We start from the raw sequence: 21367 nt of genomic DNA on the forward strand, positions 1-21367 counted from the left end.
TCCAGACTAAGCAGAGTAACCCTCAGGCACATACTGGGAGCCTAATTATCTGGCGCAATCTGCCTGGCAGTGGCCTGAGGGATTTGCCATCCCAGAACTTGGCCTACGTGTAGAAGACTACTGTACACAGAGCTCTCTGAAAGAACACTGTGTAAAAGGAGTCAAGTAAGGGCTGCTGCCTGGGGCAAGGAATTGTAGGCTATATGACATACAGTGCAATGCCCAGGACGGTGAGGAAACTGTTTCTGAGGGAAGAAAGGACGTGTGGAACCATGTGAAAGGGGAATTCTGAGGGTCACATACACATGCCAAAAACAAGATGCCTACACAGAAAGGATCAGGGAGGTCCCTACACTTTGACCTGAATCTATACTCTGAGCTCATTGAATGGATAAGTCCTGGAGGAGAGCACTTGCACAGGTCAATCTGCAAAGACCGACAAAGGTATTTTCTTTTCTTTGTTGTCTTTTTGTTGTTGTTGTTAGCTCCTGGCATTCAAGGAAAGCTCTGTCATAACACTAGCTGGATACAAACTTAAGGAATAGATGCTTCAAAGTCTAAATTCTAGTGATAACACACTAAAATATCAAAATGTTCAGGTTTCAACAAGAGATTACAAAACATACAAAGAACAGGAAGTGATGGCCCAAGCAAAGGAGAAGACTAAACCACCACAAATCACTGACAAAAACAAGTAGACCTGGCACATTTCAGACAAAGACTTTTTAAATGGTCCTAAATATGCTCAAAGAACAAAAGGAAATCAGGAAAACAATAGATACAAAGATAGAATACAGAGGTGGAAATTATGAAAGGAAATAAACAGCTGAAGACCACAGCAACAGGAATAAAAAATTCCCTAGTGGGGTTCAAAAGCAGATTGGAGCTGGCAGAAGAAAGAATCAGTGAACTTGAAGACAAGAAAATTGAAATCATTCAGTCTGAGGAGCCTGAGGAAGAACGAAGAAAAGTGATGAGAGCCTAGGGAACCTGTGGGACACAATCAAGCACACCAATATATGCACTGTGGGAGCCTCAGAAGGAGAACAAAGAGAAAAGGAGGAAGAGAATATTCAAAGAAATAATGACTGAACATTTCCCAAATTTAATGAAAGAGATGAATACACACATACAAGATGCTCAACAAACTTCAAACAGAATAAATCCAAACAGACCCACACCATAGTATAATTAAACTGTCAAATGCCAAAGATAAAGAGAGAATTCTGCAAGCCTCAACAGAAAAGCAATTTGTCATGTACAGGGAGCCTCAATAAGATTAGTGCCAATTTTGCATCAGACACCATAGAATAAGGCAGAGGGATGCCATATTTAAAGTGCTGAAAGCAAAAAACTGCCACCTAAGAATTATATATCCAGCAAAACCGTCTTTCAAATATGAAGGAGAGATTACAACATTCCCAGATAAACAAAAGTTGAGGGAGAGCCCTAAAAGAGATGCCAAAGAGAGCTCTTCAGGTTAAAAGTAAAGGACAATAGACAGATTAAAGCTGCATGAAGACATAAATATCTCCAGTGAGGGTAATAACATGGGTAAATATAAATATCAGCACTATAGTATGTCTTCCCTCTTCATCTGTCTTCCACAGACACTTCTAAGTCCCCGCAGTGGTCTTTGGGGGGCAACAGCAATGAGTGACTTGTTTCAGGAATCAGGGAACATCATTTGCCTGCAACAACTGCCCTAGAGCTAAAAGTGGCAATTTTGGGTTATAGCTGTGATAATTCTGTGTTCCGTTGACATTTTGAACTCATTTTTGTTAAAAAAAAAAAAAAAAAAAAAAAAAAACACATTAGAGTTTGAATAATATTCTGAAGAAGCAATGCCAATGCCAATTCCAATTCCAATGAAAGACAGATCGGCTTGGGCTGATGGAAGAATTCTAATTCTATCCAATCTTCTGAATTAGTTTACCTCTGCATACAAAGGGAGCAGAGAGAACAGCAGAATAAGAAATAAAAAAGGAAGGATGGAGAGGACTTTCAAACTATATTCCTTTAAACTTGAATAGAGAATTATTTTAAACTTTAATTTCTCTTTAGGAATTCAATACCAGGAAAGGTTCATATCTGGGGCCCTTCTAATAACATGACCAGCACATTATTAGAAGCATTCTTAAACTATCATATTGGTTTATTACATAATTTTTACTTTTATTATACAACAATATAGCTAAATACAATTTGAAATAGGAAAAAAATATGGAACATTTTCCAAGCACCCACCAGGCACCATTCCAAGTGTTTTCTATGTATTAAACATCCTGACACCATAAGGTCAGTAATAGTAATAGTCCTATTTTACAGACGGGGAAGCTAAAGTCACATAGCAAAAAACTCTTAACTACAAATTTTCAGCCTCAAGTGCATTGTAGCTTTGAGGTTAACTTAACTCATTTACTTAAATGCTTTATTCTGACCTATTTCAAAGCCTGCTGTGGGCGAACACTATACTGCCAACCAATGGCCCTAGCTGAAGCAATAAACACTATGAGGAAGATAGCCTCAAGGAGGCGGAAGCAGGAGTCCCTGATGAACTGCTGGTCCCCTCCCTGCAAAGGATGAATACCCCACTGGGTGACCAGATCAGACAAGTCCAATAGGTTAAAAGAATCAAAGTCAGGAAGCCCAGGGAGAACTTTCCCTTCCTCTCTCCACGCTATTTCCTCTGCCCATACAACATGAATATTTTCTCTCTCGGACTTACTGAGAAGCAAACTATTTGTATGTCCTTCCTCTCTGCGTCTCACCCTGATCCAACTCATGGAAGGAAGCAACTTCTTTTGTAGGTAACATTAGGAAATGGTCATGGTGTGCATGCTGCCCAGTTTCTTTTAGCAATAAGCCCAGTAGTGAAGAGCATGGCCTCTGAGGCCAAACTGCCTGGGTTTCAATTCCAATTCCACTGTTTGCAAGTTGCATAACTTACAGAAAGTTTCTTAACCTTGCTGTACCTTAATCTCCTCATCTATAAAACTGGGGATGAGAATAGTACCTGCTTCATAGGGCAGCACTTAAACCAGTGCCTGATAGAAACTAAATGTTCATTAAGTGTTAGCTATTATTACTATTACTATTTCGACTCTCACAAATGACCTGCTTCCTGTGAGGCCACACACCTTTTCTGTACTCCTGCCTCTTCTGTACACTAAGCCTACTGAGTCAGGCTCTGCCCTCAATGGAGGGAAAATCTGAAAATAGCCTAGCACCTCTGCCTGGGCCTGGGTAGTTCAATTCACTTCAAGGTAAAAGAAATAAGAAGTCCAATTTAGAGTTTCATCTAGGCCATGTGTTCCTACTCAATTTTACCAGCAATATAGCTGACATTGAGATCCCTATTTGGCTCTCACATGTATTTTGCAATTAGCCTGAACTCAAAGGAGAGAGTGTGTGACTAACTGGTACCTCCAAACCCTAATACCAAAAGACACATGATACTTGTATGCTAAAGAACATCAATCACACAAGTCCAGAAATTCCAGTGATGGGAGTATGCCTGAAATGGCAAGAGAAAAGGGGACACCAAAAAGCAAGCATAAATAGCTCATATGCAGAAGCAGATAAAATCCTTACACAAGCACTAATTCTGTCATTGAAGAGAAGAAACATTCAAACAAAAATACACAAGATGGAGGCACATTTGTATGACCTCAGTGTATCCTTTCATAATTGATACTGACGAACTTAAAATAAATTTGCAGGTACACAATCACAATAAAGAGTTTTAAAGTGATCTCTGCAACTGTTCTACTAGGAAACCACAATTTTTTTAAGGATTTGAAAAGTTGGTGAATTTACCCCCAGTTCAGTTGCTGGGGATTAGGACACTCTCAGTTAAGCACTTACTACAGAACTCCGCGTACTCAGCTGGCAGAAGGAAGGTCTGAGGGAGGATGTGAAAAGCCTTGAATCCATGCGTATGCTGCATTCGAATAATGTTTTTGTACAGTCGGTCCTTCCGGGTGAGTTCATAAGACCTAAAATTCATAAAAGTATTTCCATTTCAGTAAACTATGACTTGGAAGTTTTCCAGTATTACCGCATTCTAACGAGTTCATAGTTGGTAGCTCTAGAGCAGTTACCAGGGAGAGTATTATATTTCACATCTATCACTTTGTCAACCCAAAATGTATTAACCATTTTCAACAATTTTGAAATGGATTCTTTGGTCAGATTTATTCATTAAATTATAATTTACATTCAGGAAAATTGACCCCTTTTAGTGTATAATTCTTCAAGTCTGGGCAAACACATATAATTATGTAACCACCATCACAATCAAGATATGGAACAGTTACAACATTCCAAAAAGTTACTGCAGGTCCCTTTGTAGTCAACCTTTCCAATGACTTTCAGTCTCTCACAAATGCTAGTCTGTTTTCTGTCCCTATAGTTTTATCTTTTCCAGGAAGTCAGATAAATGGAATTATACAATATGTAGATTTTGAGACTGGCTCCTTTCACTGAGCATCATGCATTTGAGATTTATTTTTGTCATTGCGTGTATCAGTATTTCTTCCTTTTTATTGCTCAGTAGTAATCCACTGTATGGGCATACGAGTTTGCTTATCCATTCACCAGCTGAAGGACATTTGGGTTGTTCCCAGTTTGAGGAGATTATGAATACAGTTGCTATAAGCATTCACATACAGGGTTTTGGATGAACATAAAGTTTCATTTCCCTTAGATAAATACCTAGGAGTGGAACTGCTGGTTCGTATGGTAAGGATTAGTTATCTATAGCTGCATAACAAATTACTCCAAAACACAGCAGCTTAAAGTAACAACAGATGTTTGTTTCTCACAGTTTCTGCAGGTCAGGGATGTGGGAGTGGCCAGCATAGCTGAGTAGTTCTGTCTTGGGGTTTCTCAGGCCATTACCATCAAGATGTTAGCCAGGGCTGCAGGCATCAGGCTGTAGTGGGACTACAGAACCCACTTCCCATATGCCACATGGATGGCAAGTTGGTGCTGGCAGTTAGCAGGCAGTCCCAGCTCCTCCCCCGTGAACTTTTCCATAAGGCTAATTGAATGCCCTCACAACATAACAGCTGGTTTCTCCCAGATCAAGGGATCCAAGAAAGAAAGGGAGCAAGAAAAAAGCTGCAATGTCTTTTATGACTTAAATCTCAAAAATGACACACTGTCCCTTCTGCCACATTCTATTCATTAGAAGCAAGTCACTAAGTCCAGCCCACACTGAAGAACAGAGAAATTAAATTCAACCTTTGAAGAGAGTGTCAAAGAATTTGTGGACACATTTTTAAACCACCACTTAAGGATATATTTGGCTTTTTATCCAAGTGGCTGTACCATTTTGCATTCCCACCAGCAACGTATTAGTGTCCCAGTTGCTCTGGGACATCCTGGCCTGCAATTGGTATTGCTCGGTTTTGGTTTTTTCTCTTTAGAGCCATTTCAATAGGTGCATAATGGTACCTCATTGTGGTTTTGTTTCTTTTTTTTTTTTACTTTTTTTTGAGCGACTCGTTGTTTTAATTTGCATCCCACTAACAATTAACGTTCAGCATTTTTTCATGTGCTTGTTTGCCATCAGTATATCTTCTCTGGTGAAGTATCTGTTCAAGTCATTTGCCCATTTAAAAAATTAGGTTGTTTGTGTTCTGATTCAGATTTGAGAATTCAATATCTATTCTGAATGCAAACTGTTTATCAGATATGTGTTTTGGAAATATTTTGGTGCAGTCATTGGCTTGTCTTTTATTTTTGCCATTTTATTGAGATACAGTCACATACCATATAATCCATCCAAAGTGTACAATCAGTGACTCACAGTTGTGCATTCACTACCATAATCAATTTTAGGACACATTCTTACTCAAAAAAAATCCCACACCCCTTATTCTCCCTATTAATCACCCTAGCATTGGTGTGATACAGTTGTTACTGTTGATGAAAGTATATTAAAATATTAGTTAACTATAACCCACAGTTTGCAATAGGAGAGCTTTTTTTCCCATATGCCACTCTATTATTAACTCCTTGTAGCTTGTCTTTTCATTTTCTTAATAGCATTGTTAAAAGTACAGAAGTTTTAAAATTTGATGAAGTCCAATTTAACAATTTTTTTTTTATGGATCACACTTTTATTTTTATATCTATGAAACCTTTGCCTAACCCAAGGTCATAAAGATTTTTTCCTATGTTTTCTTCTAAAAGTTTTAGTTTTAGGTTTTACATTTACGTCTATGACCCTTCTTGCCAAATGGGTTTTTAAATATATATACAGGGCCCCCCTGGGGAGCTAGAGGGAAATGCAGAAGTGTTGGACTTCCTCACCTGGATTGTTGCTGATGTTCTCACAAACATTGAAGGCTGACGGTTTGGTTTGCCGAGCCCTGTATCTAGAGGTTTGCCCTTATGAAGCTCATTACTGCAAAGGAGAGGCTAACCCTGCTTATACTTGTGCCTAAGAGTCACCCCCTGAGTACCTCTTGATTGCTCCATCAGCTCAAGCCAATCTGTCTTTCATTGAAATTGGAATTGGCATTGCTTCTCCTTCAGGGACACACCATGCCACGTACATTCATGTGTTTCATGTTGTCATTCAATTCCCTGAGATGTTGCTCATATTTTTCCATTCTTTTCCCTATCTGTTCTTTTGTGTGTAGGATTTCAGGGGTCTTGTTCTCCAGTTCCTAGTGTTTTCTTCTGCTTCCTGAGATCTGCTGTTATACGTCTCCATTGCGTTTTTCATCTCTTGCGTTGTGCCTTTCATTTCCATACATTCTGCCAATTGTTTTTTCAAACTTTCTATTTCTACCTATGTTCACCCAGTGTTTTCTTTATAGCCTTTGTCTCTTTCATTGTATCTTCCCTGAACTCACTGATTTGGTTTTTGATTTGATGTAGCATATCTCTTTGAAAATCTTTAATAGATTGTTTCATTAAAGTGAAACACTATTTCAACTGTATCTTGATTGAAGTGTAAGTTTGTTCCTTTGACTGGGCCATTACTTCATTTTTCCTAGTACAGACCATAGTTTTCTGTTGTCTAGGCATCTGGTTTCCTTGGTTACCTCAGTCATATTTTCCCAGACCAGAGCAGGTTCAGATCTCAGAATGGAGTTATATTCAGGGTGTATCTTGGAAGAATGACAGACTTCCCTGTGAAGTTTCCAGTCGCTGTGCTTTTCCTAACCTGCCCAGTAGGTGGCGTCTGTCAGCCTGTCACTCCTGACTGGTGTAAGGAGGTGTGTCTTCCTTAGTTTCTGTTTTAGCTGTTTTCCCCCAGGCTCTGGGGTCTGGTTCTGAAGGGAAACCTGGGCGTCACCTCCTTATTCTTACAGAAGATACACCATAGGGAGTTATCATCTGCATTTGAATAGTTTCTCTGACTCTGTTATCTCCACCCCTGTCTGGGTCAGAGTGCTGAGAACTGAAAATGGCTGTGGCTCTCTCTTCTAAGCCCTTCAGGTTGAAAGAGAGAAAAAGGGACAGAAGGCCCCCTTTTGGAGCCAGTACACGGCCCCCAGTTTCACTCATCAGCCAGAGGTAACACCCGGTCTTCTGGGCTCCCCCTCCCAGGACAGATGAGTCTTCTGGTTTTCTAAGGTCAGTCATCACTAAAAACCTCTGTCTGCTTGTTGGAGGTTTGTAGCTTGTATTCAGCAGTCCACATTTGTTAAGTAAAATTCCAGCTGGAGCTCAGCTGAGCTATATTTGCTCGCTTGGAGAGTGCTGCTAGTTTCTACCAAAGTGAGGTTTTGCAGCAAAGCCTGCCATGGGGGGAGGGGGCTCTCAGCATGGTTCCATAGCTTTTACTTACAGATTCTATGCAGCGATCTCAGGTATTCCTCCCAATCCAGGCTGGTGTACCATACGTGGACAGTCATGGTTGTCCCCCAGCAGTTATTCCAAATTATTTACTAGTTGTTCTTTGTTGTTTATTAGTTGTTCCAGGGGACTGACTAAATTCCACTCCTCTCTATGCCATCATCTTGCCCCTCCTCCCTATCAACTTAGTTTTTAAAAAATAAAGACCAGCATATTGAAAACAGGACTGACCAAGGAAATTAAATGTGCTTACCTTATTCATACATAATTTTAGACCTAGTGCCATAGCAATAATCATATAACTATACGGAACTTCTATCATCACTAGTGATATAAGTACCAAAGATATGATACGTTCCTCTGGCATAGGGTCCAAAGCAGACCATAATTTTAAATTATAATGATCCTACTCTAGTAAAAGCTCTAGATTACTAGGTTAAAAACCCCATGGAGAACTAAATGGCATTACTGAGAGACAGATACACAAGGTGTAAAGTTATGAAGAAAAGCAAGGAAATGATCCCCTCAAAAGGGCAATAATGATTACCTTTATCGAGGGGTACATTTTGTGTACTCTAAAAAGGCAATTCTGTTAGCTTCAACCAGACTCGAGAATCTAAGGTTTGTTCCACTTCTTAAAAACCAGATCTAAGAATCTTTGCTGTAACCATTGAAAACTTACTCCATCTGTTTTTCAGTTCAAATTTTTTACTATGACATCTTAAATTCAAAGGTTGCTTTGTGAAATCTAGGTATCACAAGCACCTCTTTCTTACACACTACCCTCCTCTGAAATCTAGAGCAGAGGTACTCAAATTTGAGTGTACTTAAGAATCACCTAGAAAGCTTCTTTAAAATGCATATTCCTGGGGCCCACCTCACAAAATTCTGGGAAGAAGCCCTGTAATCTTCATTTTAAACAGGTACCCAGGTGATTCTAATACAGATGGTCCAGGAACCAAACTATAACCCTAAGCTAATCTAGAACAGTAATTTCCAAACTTCCTGATATAAATAACCTCACAGCTTTTTTAATATATAGCTTTCTAGGCTTATATTTACCTAGAAAGGCAAAGCACTTGAAGGCGCTTTTTAAATATACACCTTCTTTGGAGATGGTGATTCCATGAATCTGCAATGGAACTTGAAAATGCATATTTTTTTAAAAGTACCCCAGGTAATGCTTATCATTAGGGAATAACAAACACTCAACCAGAGGATTAAAAAGAAGAACTTAGCTAGCCAGAGCAATTAAACAAGAAAATGAAATAAAGGACATCTAGATTGGAAAGGAAGAAGTAAAACATTCTCTATTTGCAGATGACATGATCCTATATATGTAATATCCTGAAAAATCCACAGAAAAGCTACTAGAGCTGATAAAAGAATTCGGCAAGGTGGCAGAGTACAAGACCAACATGCGAATTTCAAGAGTGTTTCTATACACTAGTAAAGAACAATCTGAAAAGGAAATCAATTTTTAAAATTTCCATTTATAGAAGCAACTAAAAGAATCAAATATCTAGGAATAAATTTAACCAAGGATCTAAATAACTTGTACACAGAAAACTACAAAATATTGCTACAAGAAATCAAAGACGTAAATAAACGGAAAGACATTCTGTGTTCATGGATTGGAAGACTAACCATCATTAAGATGTCGATTCTACCCAAAGCAATTTGCAGATTCAACACAATCCTAATCAAAATTCCAACAGTTCTTCTTTGCAGAAATGGAAAAGCCAAACATGTATTTGGAAGACTAAAGGGCCCTAAATAGCCAAAGTCATCTTGAAAAAGAACAAGGTTGGAGAACTCATGCTTCCCAAAAATAAATACATTTTATTAGAGAAGCTGTGGGCTTACAGAACAATCATGCATAAAATAGAGCATTTTCATATCCCACCCTATTGTTGACACCTTGCATTGATGTGCTACATTTGTTACAACTGATGAGAGCATATTTTTATAACTGTACTATTAACTATAGTCCATGGCTTAACTTAGAATTCACTGCTTGTGTTGTGCAGTTTCATTGATTTTCTTTAAAATTTTTAGTCTAGTAACATCTATACTACTTAAAATTTTTCCTTTTTAGTACATTCAAGCATATAATTCAGTGCTGTTAATTATGTTCACAATGCTATGCTACCATCACCACCATCCATTACCAAAACCTGATTTTAAAACTTATTGCAAAGCCACAGTAATCAAAACAGGATGGTACTGGCACAAGGACAGACATTTAGACCAACTGAATAGAATCGAGAGGTCAGAAACAAACCTCGCATCTATGGCCAATTGATTTTTGATAAGGATGCCAAGTCCACTTAATTGGGAAACCAACAAAAGGTGCTGGGGAAACTGGATATACATATGCAAAAGAATGAATGTGGACCTCAACCTCACACCATATACAAAACTTAACTCAAAATGGATCATAGACCTAAATATAAGAACCAAAACTATAACAGTCCTAGAAGAAAACATAGGGAAGAGTCTTCAGAACCTTGAGTTAGGCAACTGTTTCTTAGACTTTACACCAACAGCACAAGCAACAAAAGTAAAAATAGATAAATGAGATTTCTTAAAAACTAAAAACTTTTGTGCATCAAAGGATTTCAACATGAAAATAAAAAGACAAACAAGACAATGGGAAAAATATTTAGAAACCACCTATCTGAAAAGCTTTACTATCCAAAATATATTAAGAAATTCTACAACTTAACAACAAAAGCCAACCCAAATTTTAAAAGGTCAAAAGACTTGATAGATATTTCTCCAGAGAAGATATATAAATGGTCAAAAAGCACATGAAAAGATGTTCAGCATCATTAGCCATTAGGGAAATGCAAATCAAAACCACAAAATACCATTTCACACCTAGCAGAATGGCTACCATTAAAAAAAAAAAAGAAAGAAAAGAATGTGTTGGAGAGGATGTGGAGAAATAGGAACACACATTTATTGTTGAAGGAAAAGTAAAATGGCACTGCTGCTATGGAAAACAGTTTGGAGGTTCCTCAGAAAGTTAAGTACAGAATTACTAGATGACTCAGCAATCCCCTTTCTAGGTATATATCAAAAAGTATTGAAAGTAGGGCCTCAAACAGGTATTTACACACCACAATAGAACAATATTAAACAGCAAAAAGGAATGATCTTCTGATACATGTGACAACATGGACAAACCCTGAAGACATCATGTTGAGTGAAATAAGCCAGACACAAAAGGACAAATATTGTATGATTTCACTGATAAGAAATAATTAGATTAAGCAAATTCAGAGTGAGAAACTAGAATACAGGTTACCAGGGGCCAGGGTAGAGGTAGGGAATGAGGAGGTAATGCTTAATTAGTACAGTGTTTCTGTTTGGGGTGATGGAAGAGCTTTGGTAATGAAAGATGGCGATGGTAGCATAATATTGTTAATGTAATTATACCACTGAATTATAAATTTGAATGTGGTTAAAGGGGAAAATTTTGGAATTTTAGGTTGTTCATATCTTACTAGAATAAGATTTTAAAAAAACAAACACATATCGGACTTCCAAGATGGCACATTAGGAGAGACAGAGCAGGATTCTCCTCCATGAAAAACATTAAATAAAGGACAGAACGTGCTCCAGAACAACAGTTCCAGGGTCCCACCACCTGAGCAAGGACTTCTATACCCATAGTGAGTGACTACTTGGAGAAACCAAGAGGCTGCTGCGTTCAAGACGGGTGAGTGTCCGGCCTCGAACACCATTGAGCTGCCTGACAGCACAGAGGGAAGTAGCTTTCCACAACCCCAACACCCTCCAAAGTACTAGGCTCAGGGGATAACCCTTCAAATACCCATGACCGAGAGCTTCTGCGTCAGGAACTGGCGGTTTGAGCAGGCAGACAATCATGGAAGGGGGTGGTTTTCCACACCCGGTGCCATCTTTGCAGTTGCACCAGGTCCGGGACTTTGCAGTTGCCTGGGAGACAGCCTTTCATGGCCCCAGGGCCAGGACTTTGCAGTTAGCTGGGAGATAACTTTTTACAGCCCAACAGCCGGGAGTCTCCTTGAGGGAATTCGGGACTTGGTGGGCTTGTGTCGGCATACACTCTTTCTCCTTGGAGGCCCACAGTTCACACAGCATAGAGACAGGTGCTACATGGAAGTGCCAGGAGTCCTCCCCCAATCCCAGGGACTCATGAGCACATGGCAGAAAGGGACAGTGGGCCATTTGAGCTGGAAGGTGAGACGTGAACTCTGCAGCCCCAGAGTACTCCACCTGCAGACCCGGCAATGGCCAGGACCACTGGGTCCTGGAGCAGACTCTGCCAAATTGCACAGGGCACAACCCCCATCCATAGGACTGACAGTCCCCAATGTACATGGAAAACTGGTACACTGATTGGATCCCCATATGGTTTGGACTCCCACTCAGTACTAAATGAAGTTGAGGAGAACTGACTTAAGGGTAAAAAGTGGCTTAGGAGTGCCATCTGATGGTAGGCAGGAAAGTACACCCCGCCAAGTAGTATCTCTGTCAAATTATAGACAAATGCTTAAATAATCCTGCATACTCTAAAAGAACCCTATCCAGATAAGCAAATATCAAGAGGACAAAAGCAACAGAAAATTACAAAGCATATGAAAAAACTAGAAGATATGCATAACCCAAACATCCAAATGAAAAATCCTGAAGAGACACATAACCTGGAGCAATTAGTCAAAGAAGTATTCAAAAACATTAATATTATGACTCAGAATATAAAGGACATGAAGAAGACCCTATAAGACCATAAAGAATTTGCAAGAGTAAATTTATAAAAAAATAGCAGATCTTATGGAAATAAAAGAGACTGTTGATCAAATTAAAAATATTTTTGAGACACCTAACACTAGATTTGAAGAGGCAGAGGACCAAATTAGCGAACTCAAAGATGGGATGATGGAAGGTGAAAGCACAAAAGAACAAATGGTGAAAAAAAATAAAAAAATTTGAAACGGATCTCAGGGAAATGATGGACAATATGAAACACACAAATATAAGAATTATTGGTGTCCCAGAAGGGGAAGAGAAGGGTAAAGGGCTAGGAAGAGTATTAGAAGATATTGTTGGGGAAATTTTCCCAACCTTTCTAAATGACATAAATATGCAAATCAAAGATGCCCAACAAACTCCAAATAGAATAAATCCAAATAAACCTATTCCGAGACATATCTGATCAGGTTGTCAAATGCTGAAGAGAAGGAAAAAGTTCTGAAAGCAGCAAGAGAGAAGCAATTCACCACCTACAAGGGAACAATATAAGATTGAGGACTGAATATTCACTGGGCACCATGGAGGCAAGAAGACAGTAGCATGATATACATAAGATTCTGAAAGAGAAAAATTGTGGCCAGCAAAGCTCTCCTTCAATTTTCACAAACAAATGCTGAGAGAATTTATTAACAAGAGAACTGCCCTACAAGAACTACTAAAGGGAGCTCTATTGGCTGAGAAAAAAAGGAGAGAGAGCTCTGGAGAAGGGCACAGAACTGAAGAGTCTTAGTAAGGGTACCTTAAAGGAAATAAAGAGAATAGGTTGAAAAAACTAAAAACCAAAGGATAAGATGGCTGACAAGAACAGCCTTCACAGTAATAATGCTGAATGTGAATGGATTAAACTCCCCAATTAAAAGATACAGATTGGCAGAATGGATTAAAAAATATGAACCATCAATATGCTGCTTATAAGAAACTCATCTCAGACCTAGTAACACAAAGAAATTGAATGTAAAAGGATGGAAAAAAAATATTCCATGCAAGCTACAGCCAAAAGAAAGCAGGGATTGCATACTAATTTCAGATAAAATAGACTTTAAATCCAAGAATTATAAGAGACAAAGAAGGATACTATATATTAATAAAAGTGACAATTCACCAAGAAGAAATAATCATAAACATTTATGCACCCAATCAAGGTGCTCCAAAGTACATGAGACAAATATTGGTAAAACTGAAGGAAGCAATAGATGCTTCCAACACTCTCTTCTATAGATAGATCATCTAGACAGAAGAACAATAAGGTAACTGAGAACTTAAACAATGTGATAAATGAATTAGACTTAACAGATATATACAGAACATTACATCCCAAGTTACCAGGATATAAATTCTTTTCTAGTGCCCATGGAACTTTCTCCAGGATAGATCATACACTGGAGTATAAAACAAGCCTCAACAAATTTAAAAAGATTAAAGTTATTCAAAACACATTCTCTGACCACAATGGAATACATTTAGAAGTTAATAACTATCAAAGAACCAGAACACTCACAAATATCTGGAGGTTAAACAACACACTCTTAAACAATCAGTGGGTCAAAGAAGAAATTCCAAGAGAAATTGCTGAACGTCTAGAGACAAATGAAAATGAGAACACAACATATCAAAATTTATGGGATGAAGCAAAGGCAGTATTGAGAGGGAAATTTATAGCTCTAAATGCACACATTAAAATGGAAGAAAGAGCTAAAATCCAGAACTAATGGAACAACTGAAGAAGCTAGAAAATGATCAGCAAACTAATCCTAAGGTAAGTACAAGAAAAGAAATAACAGAGATTAAGGCAGAACTAAATGTTATGGAAAACAAAAATACAACAGAGAGAATAAATAAAATCAAAAGTTGGTTCTTTGAGAAGATCAACAAGATCGACAAACCCTTAGCTAGACTGACAAAGTCAAAAAGAGAGAAGACCCAAATAAACAAAATAATAAATGAGAGGGGGGGATATTACTATGGATCCTGAAGAAATTAAAAATATCATAAGAGGATACTATGAACAACTCTATGCCAACAAACTAGACAATTTAGAGGAAAAGGATAATTTCCTGGAAACATATGAACAACATAGACAGAATAAAGAAGAAAAAAGAACTCAACAAACCAATCACAAGTAAAGAGATCCAATCAGTTATCAAAAAGCTCCCTACAAATAAAACCCCAGGCCCAGATGCCTTCACAGGGAAATTCTACCAAACTTTCCAAAAAGAACTGACACCATCCCTACCAAAAATTGAAGAAAATGGAACACTAACAAAGTGATTTTATGAAGCCAACATCGTTCTAATACCAAAACCAGATAAAGATGCTACCAGAAAGGAAAACTACAGGCCAATTTCCCCAATAAATATAGACACAAAAATTCTTAACAAAATATTTGCAAATCAAATTCAAAGACACATTAAAAAAATTATACACCTTGACCAAGTGGGGTTCATCCCAGGCATGCAAGGGTGGTTCAACATAAGAAAATCAATAAATGTAATACAACACATTAACAAATCAGAAGGGAAAAATCATCTCAATAGATGCTGAAAAAGTATTCAACAAAATCCAGCATCCTTTTATGACAAAAACACTTCAAAAGTTAGGAATTGAAGGAAACTTCCTCAATATGATAAAGGACATATATGAAAAATCCACAACCAATATAGTACTCAATGGTGATAGACTGAAAGCCTTCCCTCCAAGATCAGGAATGAGACAAGGATGCCCACTGACACCACTATTATTCGACATTGTGCTAGAAGTTCTAGCCAGAGCAATTTGGCAAGAAAAAGAAATAAACTGCATCCAACTTGGAAAGGAAGGAGCAAAACTGTCATTATTTGCAGATGATATGATCTTATACTTGGAAAAACCTGAGAAATTGATGATGGTAATGGAGGCACAACTTTGTGAATGTAACACCACTGAAATGTATTTTTGAAAAGGGATAAAAAGAGAAATCATACACTCAGAAATGTACAACACAAAGAGTGAACCCTAATATAAACAGCAGGCTACAGTTAACAGAAGAATTATAATAGTGTTTCATCAACTGTAACAAAGGTACCACACTAATGCAAAATGTTAACAATAAGGAAAACTGTGCATGTGAGACAGGGGTATATGGGAACTCTGTACTTTCTAAGTGATTCTTCCGTAAACTTACAATTACTCTAACAAAAAGAAACACTCTCCTATACATACCCAATATTAGTGGTCTTCAAAATTTTTTGCTTGGTACTCCCTATATGAATCTTGGGCAACTGTATTCTCTTTTACATTTAATTTAGCATCTAAGGTTTTTCATCATAAACTTAAATTGTTCCAAAGGATCTGACGAACGGCAAGCATTATTTAAAAACAAAACTCTAATGCCGCACTTTCATTGTATTCAAGAGAAGCTAAACAACATCAGGATTCAACACCTACCATCAACCATTTTAAAAATATTAAAGAAAAGGCTCTTTTTTTGCCAGTAAAAATTTCACTTTTTTATTATACCTTTACTGATATTAACATATACACAGAAAAGTACACAAATCACAATTGCAGAGCATAGTGAACTTTTACAAAGTGAACATAACTGTGTAACCACCACTCAGATGAAGATGTAGAACATTCTCAGCACCCTAGGACTCTCCCCCTTACCCCTACCCAGGCATTATCCCCTCAGTCACCCTTGTTTTTAATTCTCCCATCCCATTTCCCCCAAAGAATAACTTAGCACAATGGAATATATCTATTGCTGGTGAGTCTTTTACATCATTCATACTTTCTATACCATAAAACTATGCATATGAATTGATTTGTAATTTTTTTTTTTATTTCTTGTTACCATAATTCTGACTGTTAATATAGTTATGGGACTAATTGTTAACCAAGTAACAGTATGATACAATTCATCAAAACACCATAAATCTTGAAAATTTTGATTAAAATGTACTAAACATAAAAATATAAATTTTATTGGAAGATAAGGAAAAGCTGAGGAACTTTCACAAAGTGAAGAAAACTAAGGGGAGGTGATAACTAAATGCAATATGGGATCCTGGGTTAGATTCTGAAGCGGAAAAAGGACGTTAGAGTAAAAGCTGGCAAAATAAGAATAGAGGCTATAGTTTAGCTGCAAGTATAATATCAATGTTAATTTTTTAGTCTTGTAATCAATACTAACATTAGGAAAACTGGGAAAGGATGCACAAGAATTCTCTATATTATTTTTACAACTTTTCTATAAGTCTAACATTATTTAAAATAAACAGCTAAAAATTATATTAAGAAAGAGTTCACTCTGCAAATAAACTCAGTACCTTCCCCCCTACATGGGACATAACTCCCAGGGGTATAAGTCTCCCTGGCAACATGGGACATGACTCCCAGGGATGAGCCTGAACCCGGCATCGTGGGATTGAGAAAGCCTTCTGTTCCAGTTTGCTAATGTTGCCGTTAAGCAAAATACCAGAAATGGATTGGCTTTTATAAAGGGGGTTTATCTGGTTACACAGTTACAGTCTTAAGGCCATAAAGCCTACAAGGTAACACATCAACTGGGTACCTTCACTGGAGGATGGCCAATGGCATCCAGAAAACCTCTGTTAGCTTGGAAGGCACATGGCTGGCGTCTGCTCTAGAGTTCTGGTTTCAAAATAGCCTTCTCCCAGGGCGTTCCTCTAGGCAGCAGCTCCTCTTCAAAATTTTATCACTCTTAGTTACTCTTGGGGCATTTGTCTTCTCTTAGCTTCTCTGGAGCAAGAGTCAAGAGTCAACAGCTGTCTTCAAACTGTCTCTCCATCTGCAGCAACTCTCTCAGCTCCTGTGCATTCTTCAAAGTGTCCCTCTTGGCTGTAGCAAGCTCACTCCTTCTGTCTGAGCTCTAGTAAACTAACCAAGGCCTATGCTGAATGGGCAGGGCCACAGATCAATGGAAATTATTCAGAGTTATCACCCACAGTTGGGTGGGGCGCATCTCCATGGAAACAACCCAATCCAAATGTTCCAACTTAATCAACACTAATATGTCTGCCTCCACAAGACGGCATCAACGAACATGGCTTTTTCTGGGGGACATAATATATACAAACCGGTAAACCTTCTTAAACAAAAAGGGGAAAAGAAAAGGAACAAAATAAAGCTTCAGTGACTAAGAGATTTCAAGTAGAGTTAAGAGGTCATTCTGTAAGTTATTCTTATACATTATGCAGATATTCTTTTTCAGTTTTGAGTGTATTAGAAAAGATAGAAGGAAATACCTGAAACTGCTAAACTGTAATCTGGTAGCCTTGATTTCTGATGACTATTATAACTATACAGCTTTTATGGGGTGACCATTTGATTGTAAAAACCTTGTGACTGACACTCCCTTTATTCAGTGTAGGGGCAGATGAGTAATAAAATAAAGACAAAAATTAAATAAATAAATTGAGGGATAAGGGGTATGGGATGTTCTTTTTTATTTTTCATTGTTTTAAAGTAATGAAAATGTTCTAAAATTGACTGTGGTGATGAATGCACAACTATATGATGATACTGTCAGCCACTGATTGTATTCTTTGGATGGATTATATGGTATGTAAATATACCTCAATAAAATTGCATTAAAAATAATAATAATAGAGAGGGAGCTAAGATGGTGGCATAGAGAGGAGTGGAAGCTAGTTAGTACCTCTGGAACAACTAATAAACAACCAGGAACAACTAGTAAATAATCTGGAATAACTGTGGGGGGACAAATGTGACTGTCTACTCATCATACACCAACCTGAATTGGGAGGAATGCCCAAGATTGCAGCATAAAATCTGTAAGTAAAAATGGCAGACATGAGCCGAGAGGCCCCCCTCCCCCCGATGGCAAACTGCAAAGCCTGAGAGCCCCCTCCCCCATGGCAAACTGCAAAGCCTCGCAGTGCTAGAGAGCAGCACTCTCCAAGCAAGCGAATATAGCTCAGCTGAGCTCCAACTGGGGTTTTAATTAGCAAGTGTGGACTGCTCAATTCAAGCTACGAATCCCCAACAAGCAGACAGAGGCTTCTGGTGATGACTGACCTTGGAGAGCCGGAGGACCTCTCTGGGAGGGAGGAGGAGCCCAGAGGACCGGGTGTTGTCTCAGGCCGACAGGTAAAACTGAGGGTGGCCGTGGACTTGGCCCTGAAGGGGGGACTTCTGTCCCTTTTTCAGCTCAGTGGAGAAAGCCTCAGCCATTTTCAGTTCCCAGCACTGTGACCCTGACAAGGGTAGAGCACAGGCAGAGAGACTATTCGAATGTAAATGACCTCTCCCCAGGGTGTGTATCTTCCCTAAGAAGAAAAAGGTGGGGCCAAGCCCTACTACCCACCTTCCATTCAGAACCAGACCCCAGAGCCTGGGGGAAAACAGTCACGGGCTACACCTCCTTATACCAGTCAGGAGCTACAGGCTGACAAGTGCCACCTGCTGGGCAAAAAAGCACAGTGACTTGAGGCATCACAGGGTATAACAATCAAAGACACCCTCAGGGAAAAGGAAACTATTGCCTCCTTCTAGACCTGAGCCTGTTCTGGTCTGGGAGAACCTGATTGGGGTAACCAAGGAAACCTAGACAACAGAAAACTATAACCTACACTAAGAAAAACAAAGTTATGGCCCAGTCAAAGGAACAAACTTACACTTCAACTGAGATACAGGGATTTAAACAACTAATACTAAATCAATTCAAAAAGTTTAGGGAAGATATGGCAAAAGAGATGAAGCGTATAATGAAAACACTGGGAGAACATAAGGTAGAAATCGAAAGTTCAAAAAAACAACTGGCAGAATCCATGGAAATGAAAGGCACACCAGAGATGAAAGACACAATGGAGACATACAACAGCAGATCTCAAGAGGCAGAAGAAAACAATCAGGAACTGGAGAACAAGACACCTGAAAGCCTACAAACAAAAGAACAGATAGAGAAAAGAATGGGAAAATATGAGCAACATCTCCGGGAACTGAATGACTATGTGAAACAGAGGAATGTACATGTCATGGGTGTCCGAGAAGAGAAGAGAAAAGGGGCAGAAGTGATAATAGAGGAAATAATCAATGAAAATTTCCCATCTCTTATGAAAGACATAAAATTATAGATCCAAGAAGTGCAGCATACCAAACAGAATAGATCTGAATAGGCCTATGCCAAGACACTTAATCAGATTATCAAACATCAAAGATAAAGAGAGAATCCTGAAAGCGGCAAGAGAAAAGCGATCCATCACATACAAAGGAAGCTTGATAAGACTATGTGTGGATTTCTCAGTAGAAACCATGGAGGCAAGAAGGAAGTTGGGTGATATATTTAAGACATTGAAAGAGAAAGACCACCACCAACCAAGAATCCTATATCCGATAAAACTGTCCTTCAAATATGAGCGAGAGCTTAAAATATTCTCTGACAAACAGATAATGACAATTTGTGAACAAGACACCTACTCTACAGGAAACACTAAAGGGAGCACTACAGACTGAAAGGAAAAGACAGGAATGAGAGGTTTGGAAAACAATTTTGGAAGATAGTAGCACAGCAATGTAAGTACACTGAACAAAGACGACTGTGAATATGGTTGAAAGAGGAAGGTTAGGAGCATATGGGGCACCAGAAGGAAAGAGGAAAGACAGACTGGGACTGTATAACTCAGTGAAACCTAGGGTGCTCAACAATTGTAATAAAAGGTACAAATATGTTTTTACATGAAGTAGAACAAATGAATGTCAACATTGTAAAGTGTTAAAAATAGGATGGGATTGGGGGGAAAATGCAAACTAGAGACTATAATTAACAGAAACATTGTATTATGCATTCTTTAATATAAAAAAGGCAATATATCAAAGCGAAACGCATATGGGGGGAAGACATGGGGGAAGGGTATGGGACGCTTGGCATGGGTGATGCTGTCTGACTCTTTATTCTACTTTAGTTTAATGCTCCTTTCCTTTTGGTGCTTCCTAGCTGTTACGTTTTCTCTCTCTCTCTCTCTCTCTCTCTCTCTCTCTCTTTTTTCTTTCTCTTTTGTCTCTCTGCCTTCTTTGACTTTTCCTCCTGCTTTGTGGAAGAAATGGGAGATATCCTTAAATAGATAGTGGCAATGGTGGCAAACACAAAAATACGTGACTATACAGGAAACCACTGATTGTTTACTTAGGACAGAATGTATGGTGTGTGAACAAAACCATCTTAACAAAAACGGGTTGATGAAGAAATCTTGAGGACACTATATTGAGTGAAATAAGACAGACACATAAGGACAAAAATTGCAGGGTCTCACTGATATGAACTAATTATAATATGTAAACTCATAGACATGAAATATAAGTTACCAGGATATAGAATGAGACTAAAGAATGGGGAGCAGTTGCTGATTAGGAGCAGAATGTTCAACTAGGGTGAACTTAAACGTTTGGAAATGGACAGAGGTGATGGTAGCACGTTGTGAGAATAACTAACAGTGCTGAATGGTGTGTGAATGTCGTGGAAAGGGTAAGCTCAGAGTCACATATGTCACCAGAAGGAAAGATGGAGGTTAAAAGATGGGAATGTATAAAACAGTGAATCTTGTGGTGGACAATGTCTGTGATTAACTGTACAAATATTAGAAATATCTCTCATGAACTAGAACCGATGTATGATAGTATAACTAGAATTTAATAAGGGAGGGGCATATAGGAAAAAAAAATACCTATTGCAAACTATATTACAGTTAGTAGTATTTTAATATTCTTTCATCAACAGTAACAAATGTAC

General features: G+C 38.4%; 1 protein-coding gene across 15 annotated transcripts in view; it reads right to left on the reverse strand.

Moving 5' to 3' along the window:
- Positions 1–21367, reverse strand: part of TTLL5 (tubulin tyrosine ligase like 5) — a 362097-nt gene that overhangs the window by 315995 nt on the left and 24735 nt on the right. For 13 of the 15 annotated variants that reach the window (XM_037832244.1, XM_037832253.1, XM_037832249.1 and 10 more), the window contains exon 6: positions 3868–3998. In XM_037832244.1, the coding sequence (XP_037688172.1) occupies positions 3868–3998 (131 nt within the window). Of the gene's footprint in view, positions 1–3867; positions 3999–18657; positions 18837–21367 lie in introns of those variants that run through there. The other 2 variants (XM_037832251.1, XM_037832250.1) reach the window with 1 other exon arrangement.

This window comes from Choloepus didactylus, chromosome 4, assembly GCF_015220235.1.
Source record: "Choloepus didactylus isolate mChoDid1 chromosome 4, mChoDid1.pri, whole genome shotgun sequence".
In the NCBI taxonomy this organism is placed as follows: domain Eukaryota; kingdom Metazoa; phylum Chordata; class Mammalia; order Pilosa; family Megalonychidae; genus Choloepus; species Choloepus didactylus.